Raw genomic sequence first — 21,605 nt, 5'->3', positions numbered from 1 at the left:
AGAAGGGTGTTCCATATATGCACTTCCGCTTTCTTCAAATAAAATTATCTTAATAAGAAGTGGATTATCATTAATTTTGACTATGTTATTTTTTTTTTGTTGTTGCTTGTGATCTCAAACAGTGTTTCCTAACTATGGAATGCAATGGAACAAAAATTGGGATCAAGAGAGTGGGGAAGATTGATCCACAACCTTTCCAAGATGTATGTTCTAAGAAATTTTGCAGCTTAAGCTGGGAGGAAAAATTCAACGAATTATATTATTTATGGCAAGATAATGTTAATGATTCTAGCTGGAATCCCTTCAAGAAAGACATCATCAGTGGGGAATTGAGTGTAAGTCTGTAAAAATCTCTCAGTTGCTAATTGTGACTTTGTGCTTGCTCAGAAGCTTATATTATAGTTATGTCTTCAGTCCTGTTCTGTAAAAATAAAAGTAGAAAACCAATGTCAGTAGATGATTATTTGCTTAAAAATCTACCAACCATATTTTTATTTGGAAGACGCAGGAGGTTGCTGATGAAAATGACAAGAAACTCGCAGAGTTAAGAGAAGAATGGGGTGAAGAAGCATACAAAGCTGTTGTTAATGCACTACTGGATTTTAGAATATACAACCCCAATCTGAAGTCTTCTATGCATGAACTTTGGAACTTTGAAGAGGGAAGAAGGGCTGATTTGAAAGAATTTATTCAGTACATAATCCAGTGCTGGGAAGTTCAAAGAAAAAAAGACAATGAACATTCTGGAGCAATTGCTGAGTTGATGGCAGAGAAAGAGAGACTACTTGGACAATTGGCAAGTATCAATATTCTAATGAAAGAGAAGGACAAGCTTCTCAAAGAAAAATATGCAGCAGTTGAAAAATCGATAGCACAGGACATGGAGAAGGATAAACTATTGAACAAAATGTCTGCGACTATCAGCAAATTGAATGCAGAGAACCAAATATTACTTGAATCTTATAAATCAGGTTTGTTATTCTGAGAACATGATGCCATTTACTCATTTAGATTAGTCATGATTCATGAAGTTACTTAACACTAATGACTAAACAAAACCAAGTTTCTGGTCATTTTAGCCTCTAAAAGTTATCTCATCCTTTTTTTTTTTTGGTGGCATTCCAATGTTTTGCTAGACCATAAGGATTTGGCAGTCTACCTTGGACCACATCACAGTTCCATCTTTATTTTTTTTTCCTTTTTGTTTTGGTTTAGAGTGGAGGGGAGATGGGAGGAATGGCTTTCTTGTCTTTTTTTAATTCGTCTGACATTCTTTAATTTTTTGTAGAAAAGAGTAAGAATCAATGCATGGTGGAACGGACTGAAAAATTTAAGCATGAGTTGCATTCTCAAGAGGAGCTGGCAAAGAAAACAGAGGAGCGCAAGGAGACAAAACGTCTCAATTGTGGGAGTAATGAAAGCTTAAAAATCAAGGAGGAAAGTACTGCTTGGTATCTGGATTATTTGGTAGATAAAGGTGGACCTGCAAAAAGGTTAAAGGGCTCCAAAGTTCATAATTCCAAAGGGAAAAATTTTTCAGCATCAGAAAATAACACGGTATATATTCTTACCTGTTATCATTCTTGCATGGGAAATCTTTAAGCCTACCATCTTATGAGATGCCTAAGTTGCTCTTTACAAATCAGAGACATTACAATCTGATGTATGTTTAAGGTTGTGCTTATGAGTGTGGTTGTATTTTGGTCCTTCTGAAACAATCTTTCTACTTGTCAGAAAGAGGTTTCATACATCATAACCTTCTTGTATCTGATGTCTTGTAGCCTGGTGAATTCCTCTCTGGTTGATGGTGCTGTTTATGCCTATAAATCTTGCTTATTTGTCATGACTTGGTGTTGTTTAGACTTTGAAGGTCTAACTGCTTATTCAATTCAACTTCATAGAATTTTTTTTTGCATGGACGAGTAATGCTATTTCTAGTTTAGGAAACAGCATGTTAGTTTGGCAGCCCATTTCTTCCTATGTAGGCCAACCAGTTCCAATTCGGTCATTATCCTTGATACTTGAGGGCTTCAAGGCTAGGTCATGTTCTTCTTGTTCTGTTGGACTTCACAATTTTTTCACCAGTTGATAATGCCACTGGTTTTCATGTCTGCATCCAATAGATTAGTTTTCAGTACAGCCGTCTCCCTTTCGTTCAATTTCACAACCTATAATTTTCTGTTTATGATAATGAAGGTTGAAGGCAATTATGTAGATTGAGAATTTTGCCAAAATTATATGTTTCTTGTTTGATTGCCTCATGCATGAAATTTATTTGTATGAACGAAGTTACAAGGTCTAAACATGGGAGAATCATTAAAGCTTCCTAAAGCTGAGCCTGACATGTTTGGGGAACCGTTGGAGGGGAGGTGGAATGTAATAGGAGTTTTACGACCAAGCACAGACTCATATCTTCTGCCCTCCAAAGATGCTGTTTCCTCTCCATCACACTCAAAGGCCCTGGAAAGAAGTAAGTGTATATTTCTTACTTGCTGCAAGAGCTTGAACAGAGAAGTAAATCCTTGTTATGTTGGAAATTGTTGTCTTACATGGATACGAATGAAGATTTTCAGGTATCTTTTGTGAAAAAAGAAGATGAGAGATAGTTTAAGGAAGAGAAGGGCATGTGGCTTGTATGTAATACAGATGTTCAAGTGCCGTGAGTAAAGGTTAAGGTTAAAGCCCGTTCAAGAAAGTCAGTGGAAGTTGTGACAAGATCAATATCATGCAACAATCTATTGTTGGAATAATCTGTGTGAGATTTAAGAGCTTACAGTGATTACAGTACCTGCAGAAGTATAAATCTAAAACTATTGCAGAACTTTGAAACTCAAGCTGTTTATGATGTTTTATTGAGTAAATGTGTAAAACCTTGGTCAGTTTCGTTAACTGTGTTATATCTTTTTTCAGGTCTTTCTAGTTGCAACCTGCTAATTATTTCAAAATTCTGTTAACAAATTCTTTTTTTTTTTTTCTGCATTGCTCTCCCTTTAGCCCTTTACTTCTCGTCTTTTATGGTCATTTGATTTAACATCCATGTTACCTTCAAAGTTAAAAATCACAAGATCATGTTAAAATACGTGCTACAGAACTCAGTATAGAGTTTTTATGGACTTAAGGTTTCTGTGAAGTCACATAGAGCTACTTCAATTGGTCCAGAATGAATGTTCATAGGACAAGAAATTCGACTTTGTTATTTTCAGTTACTCAAAAATTCAAGTTTGTTATTTTGCTGTTGTTTCTTGTCAATCTGTTGCTTCAATTTATTTTAACAAGTAAAACTTTTGATCTGTATACTTTACTACCTATTTAGGCTCTAGCTGTTAAAGAAAACTCAATCATCTAAAGTACTTAACGACTAGTAAAGCTCAAGTTTCTACAATTAAGCTTGAAGTTGATAAATTTTCGTCACCCCCCTCAAAACCAAATGCTGTCCTTCCTCATGTGAACACTAGCATTCAATTGTCATGACTTTGATCAATCTCTTTCTATATTGGGATGTTTTCAGCTAAATATATGCTAATTTCTTCACATATAAATATATATCTCATCTTTCATAGAATTGATAGGAACGAGAGAAATTCATGAATACAGATGGGAAGGGGTGCTTTCAAATAAACATGTACAAATTTTCTCACTTGTAAATGTTGATTAATATCTCAGCATCGCCTTTACAATTGAAACATTAAAAGAATAAATTTAACCAGACTATAAACATGTCCTATCACAAATGTAGCATTGAGATAGTTCAGTCTAGTAGCATGTAAAAGGGCTTGTATCAGACACACCATTAAGACTTTTACTTATCTCTTGTACTACTAGTACAATAGGGCTTTATTGTACTATATGCTTTTCTCCTTGTACCACTTTACTTAACGCATGAGACTAAATGAATTTTAGTAATTCCTATCTGTAGCATATCATATTAAGTTATACAGGTAACATTTAGAAATCTGGTTTCTCTGTTTCATTTGATGATTTGAAAGGCGCGATTACCTTCTTTCTGCTGAGTCATTTTCAATAGCTTAGGAGTATAAAGTTGATGAATTTTGATTTTCTATTAATTCACGTAACCATTGACATCTTTTATGTTATCGAACTAATTCACTGAATATGCATTCCATATATGTGTTCAGTATTCAGGATAAGGATGATTTCAAGTCAGGACTGAAGTTCTGATCTCTTACATTACTTATAAGTATATCATTTAATTTGCAGCTGCGGCTCTTTTTTTACACAAGGTGTACAAATGGAAATCTACAATCAAGACGATGAGATTAAAAAATTGCGGAATCTTGTGGTAAAACTTGTCAGAGAGCTAGATTACAAGAACTTCAAGTTGATGAAATTGGAAGAAAAGAACACCGAAGACGTAGAAAATTGGATGAAAGAGAAAGAAAAGTTGCTTGTTGAGAGGTCTGCAGCAATTAGTGTATTGGTGTCTGAGAATGTAGACAAAGATCTACTGCTTGATGAGAAGTCTGCGCGCATCATTGCTTTAACAGAAGAGAAAGAACAAATGCTTTGTGAGTCCACCGAAAGAATGAACACATTGAAGGAAGAGACTGAGAGGCTAATTAATGAGAAATCTTCAGTCATTAACACTCTGAAGGCGCAGAGAAAGAATGGCTTCTTGATGAGAGATTAACATGTATGAACATATTAATCGTGGAAAAAGAACGACTTGATAACGAGAAATCTGCAGTGATCAGAACTTTGACGACACGGAACGCAGAAAAGGAGATACTCATTGAGGAGAAATCTGCATCCATTAACAAATTGATGGCAGAGAAAGAAGAAGGGCTTGAAGTTTATCTAAAAGGTAAGGAAAATTTTAATAACTGTCTTTGATATGTAATTGGCATGTTTCTTATAACTGATCATTCTCTTATAATTCAAATTAACATCTGCATAATATTGTTTTCCTTCTTAGATGTTACATCCCACATTTGATGTGTCGAGTTTCCTTCATAAACACCACATAAGCACCAATTTTGGCTTCTAAAGTTTACAAGAAATTCAGAATGTAATTTGCTTTTCTCAACTCCACTCTGACACTGCTTTCTTCATGCACCTGATGGTTATATTTAACACTAGTTTGCATCTATATGTGTTGAATTCGTATTCATGATTCATATTCATAAGTATTTTGCAGAATTTAAAAAGACTGAGGACATGAAGCTTGAAAATGAGAAGCTCCGGTGTGATTTGGATTCTCAAAAGGAGAAATTAGAAAGGTTGATTAAGGAACAGAATGAATTGGTGCAAGAAGCTAAGAACACTACTGAAATAGACGTTGTTGAATGCTGTAGTGAGCCTCCTAAGAGTGGACTGAAATTTCAACCACAGGAGCTTGAGGGTTCGAAGGTCCAAATCGTGGAAGAGATGAACTGTTCTACTGTAGGAAAGGCGGTAAGATTTTGAATGCCTCATCTTATTTTTGATTTTTGCACTATAATGGTTGTAATATTAAGATGTCACAGTTTTTGGTTTATTAATTTATTTTAGGAGCTGCAAATGCAAAACCTGGAAGATTTAAGAACTGAGATTAACATTTTAAAAAAAGGTATGGAGGAAAAAGTGGAGCTACTGGAGAGCATGGAAATGGACAATCAAGTTCTGATGGTAAAAGAGCTAAGGAGTAACCGCGAGCTACAAGCTGCACGCAAAGCTGCCACTGAAGTACAATTATATTAAATTTCAGCAAGCTGTCTTACTTGTGCTTTTTGTCTGCCTATGAACTTCCACCTTGATTTGCAGGGTTTGCTAACCATGCAGAGACCTAGGATGAATATTGGGATCAAACGAATGGGAGAGGTCAATCTCAAGCCATTTAGAGATGCTTGTTCTAAAAGGTTTCACAGTGGAAATTGGGACGAGAAATTTGGACACTGGGAAGAAAAGTCTCTGGAGTTATGTTCGTCGTGGCAAAAGGATATGAGTGATCCTGAGTGGCAACCTTTTAAGCAGGAGACCATAAATGGAAAGCTAACTGTATGTCATATAATTTCCATATTTTTACATGAAATTGTCAGAAGTTTCTTTATTTTCTCAACACTACTTTTCCAAACTATGCAGGAGGTGATTGATGAAAATGATGAAAAATTGAGAGAGTTGAAGGAAGAATGGGGTGAGGAGGCGTACAAAGCGGTAGATGAGGCATTGGTTGAAGTGAATGAATACAATGCAAGCGGGCGTTACCCAGTACCCGAGCTTTGGAACTACAAAGAGAACAGGAAAGCCACTCTAGAAGAGGTAATTCACTATGTTATCAATCAATGGAAGATTAACAAGAAAAGGAAGAAAATTGCAGTGTGATTTCTATTATATATCGTTTGACACATTTAGACATGTGAACTTATGATCTAGAACTATCTGAAGACTAAGGTCTACAAAAGCTCATAAGATGTTTTCTTGTGCATTTTTCACTCAGTTGATGTACACAGTTCCTAGACTTTGCCAAGTTTTGGTACTAATGCTTGCAACTTGCCAGAGAACCTTTTGTACATGGACATGTCCTCAGTGGCCGGTCAGGCCGTATTCATTAATGTTGTTGCATAATGGGCTTATGGGTATGTAACTTGTAGGTCAGGACTATGTAATCCCAAAGCATATTGGCTTGACACAAAACCCGGTCCAAACAGCCTACAATCATATTTACTGACCTCTATTTCAATCCATCTTTAGTGTAAACTAATATGGGCCCGTTTTGTTTACTTTATTTTCATTTATTTAAAGGTCTTGTTTGGTAAATGGCTTTTGGTTGACTTTTTCATTGGCTTTTGGCTTTTTCTTTTGGTCAAACAACCAAAATATATGTTTGGTAAATGGCTTTTCCGCCAAAAACAAAAAGCTAGTCTTTTTTTATCCTTGATTAATAATTAATAATTAGTGATTAATAATTAACAATTAACAATTAGTACTAAGTAATTAGTAATTAATTAATTTGTAATTAATAATTAGTAATTATTAATTAATAATTATTAATTAGTGATTAGTAATTAATAGTTATAATTAGCAATTAATAGTTAATAATTAATAATTAGTAGTTATTAATTAATATTTAATTATTATTAATAATTAGGAGTTAATAATAAAACTTAATAATTAATAATTAGCAATTAATATTAAATAATTAGTAATTAATAGTTAATAATTAATAATTAGTTATTATTAGTACTTAATAATTAATAGTTATAGTAGTAATTATTAATTATTAGTCCTATTAATTATTAGTACTTAATAATTACTAGTTAGTAATCAACAATTAGTAATTAGTAATATATAATTAATAATCAGTAATTAATAATACTTAGTGCCTAGTACTTAATAACTAGTAGTTACGAGCTGTAATTAAAAAATAAGTAATTAATAATTAATAGTTAGTATTTGTACTTAATAATTAATAGTTAGTAATTAACAATTAGTAATTAGTAATATAAAATTAATAATCAGTACTCCCTCCGTCCCTTTTTTACATTCCTGCTTTCCTTTTTGGGTATTTCAAAATTACATTCCTACTTTCCTTTTTTAGTAAGTAAATTTTTACCAAATATCCCAAATTATCCCTATCTTTCTGTTTTGTAATTAATGCTTTCTCTATTTTCTCACTCTTATTTTCTAATTCTCACTCTTCTTTTCAGAATCCATGTCCATCAATTTAGATGAGTATGATTGGTCCTTTTTTTTCCACTTAAAAATGTTATTGGTCCTTTTTCTTTTCAAAGGATTGATGACATGTGCAACATTAAATATTATTTTCTATCTTTGTTTTACTCAAAGACATCATTTAATGTCTTGTAATTCCCATTGTACTTTGTTTTATTTGTTTTTTGTTTTATTCCAAGTTTCTTAATTCCCGTGTAATTTTACAAATAGGAATGTAAAAAAGGGACGAAGGGAGTAATTAATAATTAATAGTTAGTGTTTTGTAATTATAATTAATAACTAAAAATTACTCATAGTAACTAGTATTAAGTAATTGATTATAATACTAATAATAAATTAATAAGAACACATAATAATACCCTTTAAGGTTATTTTGTATAGTTGCAGCCAATAGCTAACGCTGATTTTACCAAACATATTTATATACAAATGGTCAAACAGCCACTACAAACAGCCAATATTAACAGTCAGTCAAACAAGCCAAGTTAAACAGCCAGCAGCCAACCGTCAATAGCCAATTGCCAAATAAGGCAAAAATCTAACAAGATAAGGTTTATTTATTTATTTATTTTTTAACAAAACAGTTTAGATAAATTCAAAGTAATTGAGTTCAGGAAAAAATAAGTTTTGAATAAGTACAAATTATAATTAAAACTTTTTTTTAAATAAATTAAGATAACTCTAGTTAAGTTCTGATAATGGAAAATCGGTGAATATAACACACCCATATATGATATGTACAGAGCATAATACTTTGCACAACATATACAGTTGATTAGGGTTTAAATAAAGAGCTTGCAATGCAGAAGAGGGTGAGAGTAGCAGTGGAGAAGGACACCATCAACGAAGATCGAATCTCCAAATTACCGGAACATATTAGGCATCACATCATCTCTTACCTTTTTTCAAAACAAGCCGCAGCAACGGCCATACTCTCGAGATCATGGAAGAGCTTATGGCTCACTCTTCCATGCTTACGTTTAGAAGAAAGTTTCTTCTTCATACTTAAGCATCAGAATCAGTCCTCTGATCATTCTGAAATAATATCTCACCAACAATTTCTTCTGAATAAAGTCGATGACATATTTACACGACGGTCCAAGTGCACCAATAACGGCGTAATCATGATATTGGAAGAGCTTAAACTCCATATCCCAACATTGAATCTTACAAGCACTACTTACGAAATCTCAGAATCGTTGGTTTGCTTAGTCAATAAACTTATTCTACGCGCTCTCAATGAATTCCGAGTCAAGAAGCTTAATTTTTCGATTGGTAATTGGAAAGACTACCATTACGAGAACTTCGATGGTACAAACTTGCCTATATCATGTTTAACTTCCTGGGATCATCAAGTATAACCGAGTTGAAATTAAGGGGGTGTATGCTTAATTCTTGTGTCGAAACGAGGTGGCCTACATTGAGATGCTTGTCTTTAAAAACAGTAAACTTAAACCAACAAGTAGTTGATAGCATCACTACTAATTGCATCCTATTAGAGTCCTTAAAATTAATAGGATGCCGAGGTGAAATTGACACCCTACACGCCTCGTCTCTCAAAACACTTGTCACTCTGGACATTTTTTTAAGTAGTGAAAATCAAATCAAGAAGATAGAGTTAGATAACCCGAATCTTGAACGCTTTAGGTTTGATGATGTTTCAGGAAGAGTTAGACCATGTGTTATCCATGATTTAGCCTCGAGCAAGGGGTTAATCAAATTAGACGTATGCGATGCTATACTAACCGATATAAGGTTACATGAGATCGATTTTGGGCACTTTCCCAAGCTAAGGAAGCTCTTTTTGGCTAGATGTTATGGATTAAAGTGTGTTAAAATTTCAAACAGAGTACTAAAGGATTTGAATTTGATTTATACTTGTACTCGTTTACCGTTGGAAGAACTAGAGATAATGGATGCTCCTGCACTGCAGAAATTATCTATGAATCCTGGTACTCCAAGGGTTAAAGTTCACTTGAAGTGGAACCATGAAAATGAAGACGACACTCATAATGATAATGATGCTTTCAAGTATGAGAACATTGTTAAGTTCTTGGGCAATTTTGTTTATTCAAAGTTCAGAGTTTTATTGGATCATTTGGAAGTTCATTTTATTGAGGTTTGTTGACTCGGCCTCTAGTTTAATACAGTAGAAATAACGGTTTTTGTTTTATGTATCGTAAGGAGTAACGTATTTACCATTGTTTTTTCTTGCATAGAATTTGCCACATGATGTGATTTCATACTATGTGGTTCCTCCGGGTATAAGAAAAAGAATAAGGCCTCCGCTTTTGGGTGGGTGCAAGGACTTGAAACTCAACTATGTCGCGAATTTTTGGAAGAAAGATGACAAATTTGAAGACCTTCTTGATGGTCTGTTTTGGCTATTTTCGCACCCAAACACAGTCATTATTGAGTTGCTTCAGCAAAGGGAAAACATAGTGGACTCGAAGGAGCTTAAGGTATTAGTATTGTTCTTTGGCTAATATAATGCATTAGTTTCTTTCTTCCCTTTTGCTTATACATAGTATTACCTTAGCATATACTTCATATGTCATGTTTATCTTTTAAATCCTTCATTTAGTGTGTAATTATATGCTATCATCCGTGATCAGTTTGAGTACGCGGAGGACTATGATAGACCAGAGAGGTGTGACTACTGCGAGGCCCCTCCAATTACATGTTTGCAGCATTCAAGGGAGAAGTGTGACCTATGCGAAACCCTTACACTTAGATGTTGGCGGCATAACTTAGACAAAGTGCCAAGGGAGAAGTGTGAAATTTGCGAAGCCCTTACACTTAGATGTTGGCGGCATAACTTAGACAAAGTGACGATCATAAATAATTAAGTTAGATCAAATGAGTCCAATTTCAAGGAAACATGATGCTGAAGCTGTACATTTCTTCAAGACTGCAACAAAGTCTAGAAATGTCCAAGTAAATGTTAGTTATTTATGAATGAACATGATGAAAATCAATAAATGATGCAGCTGCCAGCTTTGGATGATCATAACTGTTTATTTGTTTACAAGTTTATTAAGAAGCATCTATTTAAAGACAGATTGTTTTGCTAATCTTATTTAATTTTTCCTAATATAATTTGATTATATGATTATTATTTTTGTAAATTAATGAGATGCATTGCTAAAAAAAAAAAAAAAAAAAAAAAGCTAACCAGATCATGTACTGTTGACCGGTTAGCTCATCGTGGTATTGAGCAAGAAAGCAATATTAATGTTCATCACTTCTTGTTATGTGGTCAGGTACTCCCTTTGTCTTACATTACTTGCATCACTTTAATCGGACATGTTTGTTTTTATACTTATGTGCATTGATCATAAAGCCTATAATTATTAATTATTGTAGAAATATTATGAAAAAAATTACTTGTATGAAGCATAATTTTCACATATACGGTACACCGTAGTTTGTATACACTAAAATAAACTAGCACTATTTTACATACAGAGTACTAAAATCCAAAACTTAAAGAGTAAGAAGTAGTAAATTTGACGTGTTTACAAAAAGTCAAAATAATGCGAATAATGTAGAATCAAGAGAGAAATAGAGAATTAGATTACAACAATACAGAGTGAATTAACAGAGAAAAAAAAAAAAAAAAAAGTACTGCATAATTGGTCAAGTGCACAAGTGTGACATTATTTATAGAAGTCACCTAAATGCAAGTGAATCATTCAATTCAATTAAGCAGAGAATTCTGGTAGAGTGGTAGTGGTACTACCCTAATCTGCTAATTTCTCTGATCTTTCTCTCTCCTCAGTTCCTTTCAAGGTATGTGCTCATCAATTACTTGGTTTAATTTTTTTTTTTTTTGAAACCCTGGTTTAATTATTTCTATTTCTTGTATTAATATTACAATTTATTTGGTTTATCCATTGATTAATGCTATGTATTTTTCTTCTTCAACTATGTCATAAATCCTCCATTTTCCCTAATTCGTTTGTTCTTCCCATTTTTGTTAATTTTTGGACTTGCATGCATTTGCTCTGCTACTGTTTTTATTTATTTTGGTCTCAGTATTAGTAATGAAAAACATGGTTTATAGTGTGAATTATCAAAGAAATCGATTCAATTTTTCAAGGGTTTTTGATTTATTTCCATTTTTCAAAAGTTACATGCTTTCCTTATTATTACTCACTTTTTAGGAATTAAATTTTTCCAAAACCCCATTTCCCCTTTTCAAAATTTCCAATTTTTCCAGGTTTATTTCACTTCAAACTCTTCCAAAATGCGATTTTTCTTTGAGTTTTCCAATTTGTTTGTCAAATTTGAAAAACTGGTCATTTGTAACAGTACAAAGTTGACAATTAAATGGGTGCCTAAGAACATGTTTTTTATTTGGAATTTCGAGTTCTACTCGAATTTGTAAGGTTTATTATATGATGGAATGGTCATAAAAATAAGAGCATCTTAGTTTAAGGAGCTAATTCCATTTATATGAAGTGTGTAACTTGTGTTTGCTTGAATGTACAGATTTAAGATTTAGTGGAGAGTAATGGAGGAAAAGGGTTATCAATGTCAAGAGGTACAGCAACTGCGTAAATTTGTTTCGAAGCTTGCAATGGAAATTGATGTTAAAAACATGAAGTTGTTTGTCATGGAGAAGAGGAATGATAAGTTGTCGACAACCCTCAACAATATGGTTATGGAAAAACGGAAGCTGCAGCAAGATCATGCTAGAGGTACTTCACAAATTCTCGCTCTATCTCTGTGAATATCTTTCAGCAATGAATGATTATGAACCAATATTTTAGTTTTTACACTCAAGTGTGTATGTAAATGAACCCAAATCTAGAGGCAGAGTTTATCCTTGAATATTGATGTATGTATGTCAGTTTCCTTGCATACTTTCAGTAGAACCTTTTGAAATTATCATATTTTGTGTTCTCAACTTCAATTAGTCCTTGCCATGAAGGAGGTCTATTATGGAGTTTGCTTTTCAAGTTCATTGAAGAATATTGTCAGAGAAAAGGGTAATAGATTCCCACTGGATACATATGTTAAAATGTGGATTCCTCTTTTGTAAGTATATTGACGGATGAAACTAAGGAATTAGAAAAAGATGTGCTATTGCACACAATCGGCTGAGGACTTTCAACTAGTATATAAGAAAGTCAATAGTTCATATGATATCTCTTGTTTAGGATGTTAAGAGTTAAAAAAATGTCTTTAAGTTACTATTTGGTATGAGAATATTGGTACTTGGTAGCATGACAGAATTCATTTAGTTAAGTGTAACTCCGTCAAATCTCTGTTGAGCAGCCAAACAACTTTCAGCTACTGCCCTTTTGGATTCTTGACCTCAAGCTGATGCCTGAAATAAGCAGTAATTATCTGCAGACTATGACACTTGATCTCTGAAATGTTGTTAGTTGGATTCTTATAGGAGTTATAGCCAAGAGCCTCGGGTATCACCAATTGAAGTCTGATAATTCTCCTGTGATAAAAATATCTTAAAGACTCAAATGAACTTATTGGTGCTTACTGAAGATTTTTTCTTGAACCATATCGACTTTGTGTGCTCAAACATATCGACTTTATGTGCTCAAACTTGATACCCTGTTGATTTTTTATTTGAAGTGATGAGCAAGCAAGTTTTGAGAATTTTGAGTCTTTTGATTTTAAACATATGCTTTATGATCTCCTTGAACATATGTGCACATTGATCATCTTAGTGCATATAACTTGAATTTTACATGTCCATCTGACTGTCATCCTCCAATAAAACATTCATGTATGCCTGGCTTGCTACTTTACATTTATCGGTCAGTATTAAGTAATGTATTTCTCTTTAGCCAGACAGTTCTGTTCATGCTTTTGCAAGAAAATTGATGAATCTGTTTCAGTTGCTTTCAGAAATTGAAAGATTGCAATCTGTGATATTAAATAGTGAGAAAACAAAACTGGAGTTGGAATATCAAAGACAGCAAATTGAGCTGAGAGCGGAAGAAGTTGATAAGCGCGAGATGCAAATAAAATCTAAGCATGAAAAGGTATTTAATCTCTTCTGTCTGTTTATTAAAAAAAATAAAATGATGTCATCACTTCATATATGCAGAATTGCAGAAGTACCTTAATCAATTATCTTGTAAAATTAGTCCCAACTCCCATCAACTGCTGGAAAAGAACCTGCAAAAGGGAGGAATTTTCAAATTAGTCTGTTTTGGCCTATTCTAATTATATATTTATAATTTTATACAATTTTTTACATTCACTTGGGTGTACTTAAAAATTGCTAAACCCATACTCAACAAGGCAACATATTTAGAAGGTGGATGTAATCAACTATGTTCTAGAAGCTGCATAAAACATCTAAAACTTGGGTGTGGTATACCCAGCCACCCAGGTGTATAATAGACCTGTTTAGTCAATTTCACATATCACCCAATCTGAACTGTCTTCTGCTCTAGTGGTACTTGGTTTAGATTTCTTATATACTCATCTAAATTATTTCCTGCTAAAGCATAGATTGTTTATTTAAAGAGTAAATTGTAAAAATCATTATCATGTTAGTTTCTGGGAGTTAATATTCCTTTGGCGTTGTAATGATATAAAGCTGATCTTTTAAAATGATTCAAACTTCTTTCACTGTCAGCTTGATTCTTTAATGCGAGAGCTGGAAGAAGGTGGAGATGAAATGCAATGCTTAGAAACCCTTAACCAAACACTTATCAGCAAAGAGCGTATAACTAATGCAGAGCTGCAGGATGCTCGCAAAACTTTGATTCGTGTAAGATTCGTTAGACCTTGTTGCATTACCAGCTGAGATGCCAGCTTGCTTCCCATTTCAGTTTCTTGATCCTAAATCCTGCTAATTTGCATGCTCATTTATGCTGCAGACGTTCCAAGGAATTGCTGATGTTGAGGCTGATAGTATTGGAATCAAACGGATGGGGGAGGTTCAAATTAAGCCTTTTCGTGATGCCTGTCCGAAAAAATTCCCTTCTAGGGATTGGGAAATGCAAGCATCTGAGCTGTGCTCATCATGGCAACAAATCCTTGGAGATCCTAGTTGGCATCCATTTAAAAATAAAGTTGTAGATGGAAAACTGCAGGTACCTTGAATATTTCTATGCAATTTATTTACATGTTGAGAAAAGTAGATATTAAATGTGCAGATGCAGGCATGTGGAGTTGCTGGCTTCATTTCTGCTTTTATACTTTAAAAGATATTGAAGACCAAGACTTGTGGTAGAGCTAGTATGAACTATTCCGTAGATAGTACTCCCTTATTTGCAATTTGCACTCTGTAATCTGTATTACACTTGTCTGCTGTCTTGTTGTGCTGCAAACTTTCATTGATTTTAATTCTGGTTTTATTGGTACCATTATCTTATCATATATTATGCAAGGAAAGCAATTACGGAGTATATAAAGTTGCTCTATGAAGGAAACACTTTAAGTTGACCTTCTTCCTTTGTGGTTGGGCCAGTTGGCTTATATCTTCCTTTAATGCAAAGGCCAGTCCCTATGTTCATCTCATTCAAAAATCGAAAAACATTAGTCATGAATATCGCATTTGCTATATTAGAGAGATAAATGCCTTCATCCAGATGTTTAACGTGCCAAGAAACTGCTGTTCATATGCAATAACTATGAACCATTTTTAGCAATGTCAAAGTTGAATTGTTTATTTCTGTCCACTCAGGAAGTTGTAGATGAAGATGATAGTAAGCTGAAGGAATTGATTGATAAATGGGGTGAGGAAGCATATAAAAGCGTGGTTAATGCATTGTTGGAGCTGAATGACTACAATCCCAGTGGTAGGTTTGTCGTGTCTGAACTCTGGAACTATAAGGAGGGAAGAAAAGCTAGTCTGAAAGAAGCAATAGAGTATCTCATACAGAAATTGACAGCCAAGTCCATGAAGCGCAAAAGATAACAAGTACATGTTTCAGGGCATACTCTATTCTAAGCATACTTAAAGCATCATGAGGTAGTTAACATCACGTATAGCTCTGATATTTAGGATTGTAATTTTGGGGAGTGACACTGCTAGATTGCTAGTTATTGCTTGCAAGTTTTATTAGACCAGCTCTTCTTGAGATCCTAGCTTACTACTACATCATGCCGTATCGGCTATTGTATGAAATATGCTTTAGATATTTAGTGTAGATTATTTATTCTAGTATGAATTACTTATGGCTTTTGCATTTTGTAATGCAGACATACAACACCACTGTCTGAAACTCTTAACAGGCAGAATCCTCCATTGTTAACATAGCCTTGCAAATGTTGGTGACAGCAGCTTGGTGCCTGATGCACCAAGAATAGTGTATATTGGGGTTCGGTGTTTGTATTTGCTTTCCAAGCACTTCATTTACCAATAATTTTCTAATAAATACTTGGATGCTGCTGCTACTTGTTAACTCTCGTGCCCTTGAGATCATCCAGCAATCAGCTTGGGATTTGCTTTAGCTATGAGCATAAGGTTCCCCGGATATTAGGTATTCGAGATGTGGAAGATTATACAGTTCATGTATTGGATCATGATGCAAAAGCTTGCAGAGGTCTCCTATCTGCTTTGTTAACATGATTAATTCCGCTTATTCAAGTCATTGACCCTTGTCACCTTGTGTTCTTTAGATAATACTCTGTTATCACCTTTCTAAAGATGAAATATTTATACTGGAGCTTGACTCGTGTAGTTTGTTAAATTGTTTAAGTACGCATTGAGGTGCCATAATTGCATACTGTAATACTTCTTATATCATACTCTTGGGAGCACCGTGCTCGTTCTTCGATTGGAGCGTTCACTTGACAGTTGACACCAATCAAGTGTCACTCATATGGCGGCATGTGATGTCACTGATGAGCATCACAAGTGACATGCCCAAGCATAATCACTAGAATGAAAAGAAGACTATGCAGATAATATAGCTATACTATGCCCTGCTTTCAAAAAAAAAAAAAAATAGCTATACTATGCCCTCATAAAGTTAAAACTCCCATTCAATAATTTATTTTCATTCAAATAACAAAATTTTCAGCTAATATAAAAATGTTACGGAGACTAGGACTCCATAATAAAATGGAATAGAATGATGAACAATTCTTAGGTGACCAATCTAATAAGTAAATTAGACTAAAGTTGTCCAAACCATTTGATAATTGATATACAAGTATACCCTAAATTTACTCTATAGTCTATACTACTATATCCCTAAAAAAAACCATGATTTTTGATAGAAAAATTCTAGTCAGACCAACTCAACACGACTTTTTTTAGTATGTTTACCACCGTGCTCATTTGGTCATCGATTTACCAACTCAACCCAAATTGTCCACGTGCTAGTTTGATCATTAACGTTCGAGTACTAAAGATTAAAAAGGGGCGTACTCAGTGTACCCGTAACAGTTCAACTTAGTCTATAGGTAAGTAACTAAGTACATCGTGCAGATTATATAAGAGAGCATTAACGATAATAGCCGGTCGTAACATAGCATTTAAAGCGTACTAGCGTAGGCGACTTACTGCACACATCATTTGTAATTCTTTGGCATGCCATTTGAGAAAATTTTGAACTACACAATTTCAGCCTTTACTTACTACAGTATTTTATTTTTTTTCCTCTCTTTTTTCCCAAAAAAATCACTCAATTTTCTTTAGTAATAATTGTTGATAAAAATGTCGTCTTTTTAGTAATAATTTCTGGGTTTTGTATCAAAATTTGGTGGGAATGGAAGAATCATCTGCTGAAAAAATGAGCTCAGAAACAACAATAATCTCCCCTGATCATCAAACCAACCCTCTTTCCTCTACTATCCACTCAGGTTTTCTCTCTTTCTCATCAATTAAACTAAAGTTCAGTTTTATTTATTCCCTTTTTCATATACTTGATTAATTATTAATTCTGTTTTAGTATATTTTCTGGGTGCAATTAAAATGGTTACTCTGTGATTATTTGTACATTGGTTTTAATTATTCTTTTTAATTTGAAGAAAAGATTGTAATTACTGGTTTAATTGAGTAAAAAATTGAGATAGTGGGTCTATGTATTTTATTACGGATCAAATGTAGTTTTTTAATTAATTATGGTGTGGGTCACTTGGTCTGCAAAGGAGAATTTGTTGCTAGTAAATTATTTATTGAATTCCCTAATTATTCTCTGGTACCTTTGGACTTGTCATTTTTCCTTATTATTACCATTATTTATATTGTCTTGGCAAAATTATTGCATTTTTTTTTTTATGAAGGCTGGTCTGAAATCATAAATGTAGCTACCGTGAATGATATGATGATGCTGCATAATAATAAGATGTGGTCATATATTATGATCTTGGAAGTTGGAAGTATGCATCAAACTTAAGGCAATAATTGTTTGTGTTTTTGATCTTTTAATGATTGATGGAATTATGAAAGCTAAGTTAGGGCTAATCTTTGTTCGAAATGCTTTTATCTAACGTAGCTCGAATGTTGATAGTCCAATGGGGTGAAGTACATTTTATGGTTAGATTATGCAAATTATTGTCCCAATAATAGGTATGTGAAGTCTTAAAGGGTTCAATTTTTGGAAAACTTGTAAGGCTTGGTAAATGTAGCAGTGCCAAAGATGAAACCGAGCAACTACTCTTTCCGTTCAAAATTAGTTGTCATATTGTCCCAACTTCTCATAATAATAATGTTACAATGACATGAATTTACAAATAGATCGTTTATAATAGATGGGTTGTTTTTATCTACGATAAGTAGTGTGCTAGTGTCATATTCCAAACTCTAATCATAAATGATTAGTTGATTACCAATTCGTGGTGAAAAAGTTCCTTAAAGTGTGCCAATGACAGAGTACAAACCCTTTGATATTAGAAACTATCGACTTAAATTGCCTGCATCATACTATTGCTTTACTTGCCTGCATCATACTATTGCTTTTTTTGTTATGTTTCCGCTTGCGTATACTTTGTTTATGATGATGCAGGTTGTTTTAACATTTTACTATGATGCAGAGACCATAGTTACATCTACATGCCTATTGATAGAGAGCCAGGACACAACATGCTCCCTGGATAAATTAATTGCAAGCTTGTATAAGGAGGTAGAAGACAAAGATGCAAGAATAATGGAAGTAGAGCAGAAATATAACCAAACTTGTGAATCTCTTTCCAAGTTCATCACCAGCCTTGTTAAAGAGATCGAGGACCTAATCAAGAGGATGAATGAATTGAAGGTGGAGAACAAGAAGAAAGATGCAGCCTGTAAATCAACTTCAAGAGCACTTGTTAGCTTCATGAATGAGGTTGATAGCAAAAACCAGCAAATTACTGACCTGAAGCACACTTGTAGTGAGATGTATAGTGATATTAGAACGCTGGTGGAGGAAAGAGCTTTGTTGCACAGATTAAACATCCGAGGTTGGTAGATGTTTGTAAAGATGAAACTTTGCAATAAAAAGCACATATTATCAGACTATTTTAGAATAATGCAAACTTTGTTTGTTTTTTTAGCGGAAAATGAGCTGCAGAGCATAAGTCGAAGAAACAAAAGGCTGAAATCAGAATTGATAACTGTCAAGAAAGAGCTTACTGGACAGTTGGTGCAAAGCGTGGGTGGACCTCAAAGCAATGAAGGGCAAAGTCGTTCAATGGTTAGTCCATCATTAAGATATAGATACAGCGTTTTCTTCTTACAAAATTGAAATACATAATATGTAATGTCATATGCAAAGAAATTCATATCTGAACAAGTAAATAAGTAATATGTCATGTGGACTAATTAATATATCTTCCAAATTTAGCTTTACTGTAAATCTGAACCTGCAATGAGGTTGCAATAGACTGAGCTTGCACATAATTTTGGGTTAAAGTTAACATGAACATTATTGGTTGATTAGCAAGTGACAGATTGTTCAAACATTGATATTAATGCTCTAAAGAAAGAATTGGAGGATAAAACAGATGAAGTGCTTTACTTGCAAAACCTCAACCAAATTCTTATACTCAAGGAGCGCGAAAGCAACAATGAGCTGCTGGAGGCTCAGCAGGAATTGTTAAGTGTATGTCTTCTATCTCTATTTATTTTTGTGGAAAACCAATTTAGCTAACTGTTGAAATTTATCAGTCTGCATTTTCGCTTTTCAGGGTCTGCATTCTGTACTGAGTAACCGAACAATGCTTGGGATTAAAAGAATGGGAGAACTAGATACAAAACCATTCCTTGAAGCATGTGCTGATAAGTTTCCAAAAGAAGAACAAGGGATTAAGTGTGCTGAAGTATGCTCAATTTGGGAAGATCATCTGAAAGATGCAAAATGGCACCCTTTCAAGCACAATATCATAAATGGGAATCCGCAGGTACTAGAGCAATTTACTGTTATGATACTTGACTAAGATTTAGTGTCGTGACAGGCATATAAAACCAATAGCTTAGCTATGATACTTACAATTCAATCATGTTTACGTTTGAAGTGTGATGTTTTAACACTGTAAGACTTTGAAATTGAGACTTGTCCAAAACTAAACATCTTTAGCTGCATTGTAATACAGTAGCTCCTTGTATTGTAATAGCTGATATCAGTAACATACCTGCTGTTGAGATGTTTAACATGAGAGAGTTCAAGTTGAGATATATGCTGTCAGTGCAGAAGTATGCTAATTCGTGAAAACATACTGTGATGGTTCATCTCTTCGCTAAATTTATTAACTTATACTCCGGCTTATTTTCTCAATTATTTTACTGAATGACAGGCAATCATTGATGAGAGTGATGAGAAGCTGGAAGAGTTGAGAAAAGAATGGGGTGAGAAAGCATACAAAGCAGTGGCAAGTGCTTTGATTGAGCTGAACGAGTACAACCCCAGTGGGAGGTATCCAGTTCCAAAAATTTGGAATATCAGAGAGGAAAGGGAAGTGAGTCTGAAGGAGGTAATAGGGTACATAATCCAGCAGCTCAAAACTCTCAAACGCAAACGAAGGTAAAGCTAAGCAACCAAGGGTATATCGAGTGCTTAACTTTTTATGACCTTGCTAATACACTCAGCTCTTGTAGGTAGCTAGACTTTACGATTCATAAACAGTAAACATAGCTAGCAACTGATGTTACTAAGCTGCTGAAATTCTGTATAGATGAAAGTTGGAAGGAAGAAATATGTAGTAATGTAGGAGTAATCTGTATGAATTTGCTTTAGCATTCAAAGTACTAAAAGTAGTAAACCTTTAGCTCTTCTTTACTCCAAAGTCCAAACCATTAGTGCTTATATAATTCAATGCTCTAGTCCTGCAACAGATCACTTCGTATGATTACCAGCAAAAGAGACTCATTCTTTATTTCATGATTCATAATTTATTAATGATAGTTGCATTTTAGCTTCAGTTCAAAAAAACAAAAAACGAATTTGAATCAAATATGGTTTACGTAGTACTTCCTCCGTTTCTTTTTAGTTGACACGTTTCTTTAGTCACGTTTGCCAATGCACGATTTCAACCGTTAATATCTTTAATTATCGATAAGTAAAAATTATAAAAAGTTGATATTTTGAAAATATATACCGTGACGAATCTAACAAGACTCCACATGATTATATTTTTCATTACGTATAAATCACAAAACATGGTCAAAGGAAAGTGTGTGAATAGTGCTAAAGTCAAAACGTGTCAACTAATAAAAAACGGAGGTAGTATTAATTATATAGATGGATATTGTACCATACTAATATAAACAAAACAAAACAACATTCCCATGGTCTCAAGTCTCAATTAATTTTAACGGTCTCAAGTCTTAATTTGAATCAAGTTGTGTTTAGATGGTACCAAATTAATATAACAAAGAATTATATTGGTACTAAGTTGCCAACAAAGATGACTATTTGATGTTAAGATGGTACCATCTAAGCACAATTTAATATCAATAAGCATTACTTCGTAGTATACTTAACGAGAATAATTACTCTATACTTCGTAAATAGGCTGAGAAATTCTCT

General features: G+C 33.8%; 3 protein-coding genes and 1 long non-coding RNA gene across 6 annotated transcripts; all 4 read left to right on the top strand.

The window, feature by feature from the left end:
• The first annotated feature begins 1,388 nt into the window (after positions 1–1,388).
• On the top strand, positions 1,389–2,738 carry LOC145591218 (uncharacterized). Its single transcript, XR_014102279.1, has 3 exons — positions 1,389–1,557; positions 2,290–2,470; positions 2,566–2,738. It is a non-coding gene; the product is annotated as an uncharacterized LOC145591218 (long non-coding RNA).
• A 1,915-nt stretch (positions 2,739–4,653) lies between these two features.
• LOC145590747 (factor of DNA methylation 1-like) lies at positions 4,654–6,318 on the top strand. The gene is made up of 5 exons (XM_081647148.1): positions 4,654–4,822; positions 5,156–5,412; positions 5,509–5,682; positions 5,761–5,994; positions 6,079–6,318. Exons 1-5 carry the CDS (start codon positions 4,654–4,656, stop codon positions 6,316–6,318), a joined length of 1,074 nt encoding a protein of 357 aa, XP_081503274.1.
• Positions 6,319–11,333: 5,015 nt separating this feature from the next.
• LOC145592752 (factor of DNA methylation 1-like) lies at positions 11,334–16,316 on the top strand. 3 transcript variants are annotated; one of them, XR_014102482.1, is made up of 7 exons: positions 11,334–11,460; positions 12,163–12,371; positions 13,546–13,682; positions 14,285–14,419; positions 14,529–14,744; positions 15,338–15,625; positions 15,856–16,118. XR_014102482.1 is itself a non-coding variant. In XM_081649256.1 (6 exons), exons 2-6 carry the CDS (start codon positions 12,185–12,187, stop codon positions 15,569–15,571), a joined length of 909 nt encoding a protein of 302 aa, XP_081505382.1. In that variant the 5' UTR covers positions 11,334–11,460; positions 12,163–12,184; the 3' UTR covers positions 15,572–16,138. The 3 variants fall into 3 exon arrangements, 2 of the variants coding, with proteins under 2 accessions (XP_081505382.1, XP_081505383.1); XM_081649256.1 differs by having other exon boundaries at positions 15,338–16,138; XM_081649257.1 differs by lacking the exon at positions 11,334–11,460 and having other exon boundaries at positions 12,169–12,371; positions 13,536–13,682; positions 15,338–16,316.
• An 872-nt stretch (positions 16,317–17,188) lies between these two features.
• On the top strand, positions 17,189–20,774 carry LOC145592839 (factor of DNA methylation 4-like). The gene is made up of 6 exons (XM_081649344.1): positions 17,189–17,463; positions 18,637–19,041; positions 19,135–19,274; positions 19,521–19,682; positions 19,768–19,980; positions 20,374–20,774. Exons 1-6 carry the CDS (start codon positions 17,370–17,372, stop codon positions 20,602–20,604), a joined length of 1,245 nt encoding a protein of 414 aa, XP_081505470.1. The 5' UTR covers positions 17,189–17,369; the 3' UTR covers positions 20,605–20,774.
• The last annotated feature ends 831 nt before the right edge of the window (positions 20,775–21,605 follow it).

This window comes from Chenopodium album, chromosome 18 (assembly GCF_948465745.1).
Source record: "Chenopodium album chromosome 18, dcCheAlbu1.1, whole genome shotgun sequence".
In the NCBI taxonomy this organism is placed as follows: domain Eukaryota; kingdom Viridiplantae; phylum Streptophyta; class Magnoliopsida; order Caryophyllales; family Amaranthaceae; genus Chenopodium; species Chenopodium album.
Note: the sequence above shows the minus strand (reverse complement) of the source record. Positions and strands in the feature narration are given on the sequence as shown.

Bases quoted from the DNA above. Each gene is read 5' to 3' on its own strand.
- LOC145592752 (XM_081649256.1), top strand. From the start codon at position 12,185: ATGGAGGAAAAGGGTTATCAATGTCAAGAGGTACAGCAACTGCGTAAA. The intron at 13,683-14,284 runs GTATTTAATCTC...TTTCACTGTCAG, and splicing joins TAAAATCTAAGCATGAAAAG to CTTGATTCTTTAATGCGAGA. The intron at 14,745-15,337 runs GTACCTTGAATA...CTGTCCACTCAG, and splicing joins TTGTAGATGGAAAACTGCAG to GAAGTTGTAGATGAAGATGA.
- LOC145590747 (XM_081647148.1), top strand. From the start codon at position 4,654: ATGAACATATTAATCGTGGAAAAAGAACGACTTGATAACGAGAAATCT. The intron at 5,683-5,760 runs GTACAATTATAT...CTTGATTTGCAG, and splicing joins CACGCAAAGCTGCCACTGAA to GGTTTGCTAACCATGCAGAG. The intron at 5,995-6,078 runs GTATGTCATATA...CAAACTATGCAG, and splicing joins CCATAAATGGAAAGCTAACT to GAGGTGATTGATGAAAATGA.
- LOC145592839 (XM_081649344.1), top strand. From the start codon at position 17,370: ATGGAAGAATCATCTGCTGAAAAAATGAGCTCAGAAACAACAATAATC. The intron at 17,464-18,636 runs GTTTTCTCTCTT...ACTATGATGCAG, and splicing joins TTCCTCTACTATCCACTCAG to AGACCATAGTTACATCTACA. The intron at 19,683-19,767 runs GTATGTCTTCTA...TTCGCTTTTCAG, and splicing joins CTCAGCAGGAATTGTTAAGT to GGTCTGCATTCTGTACTGAG.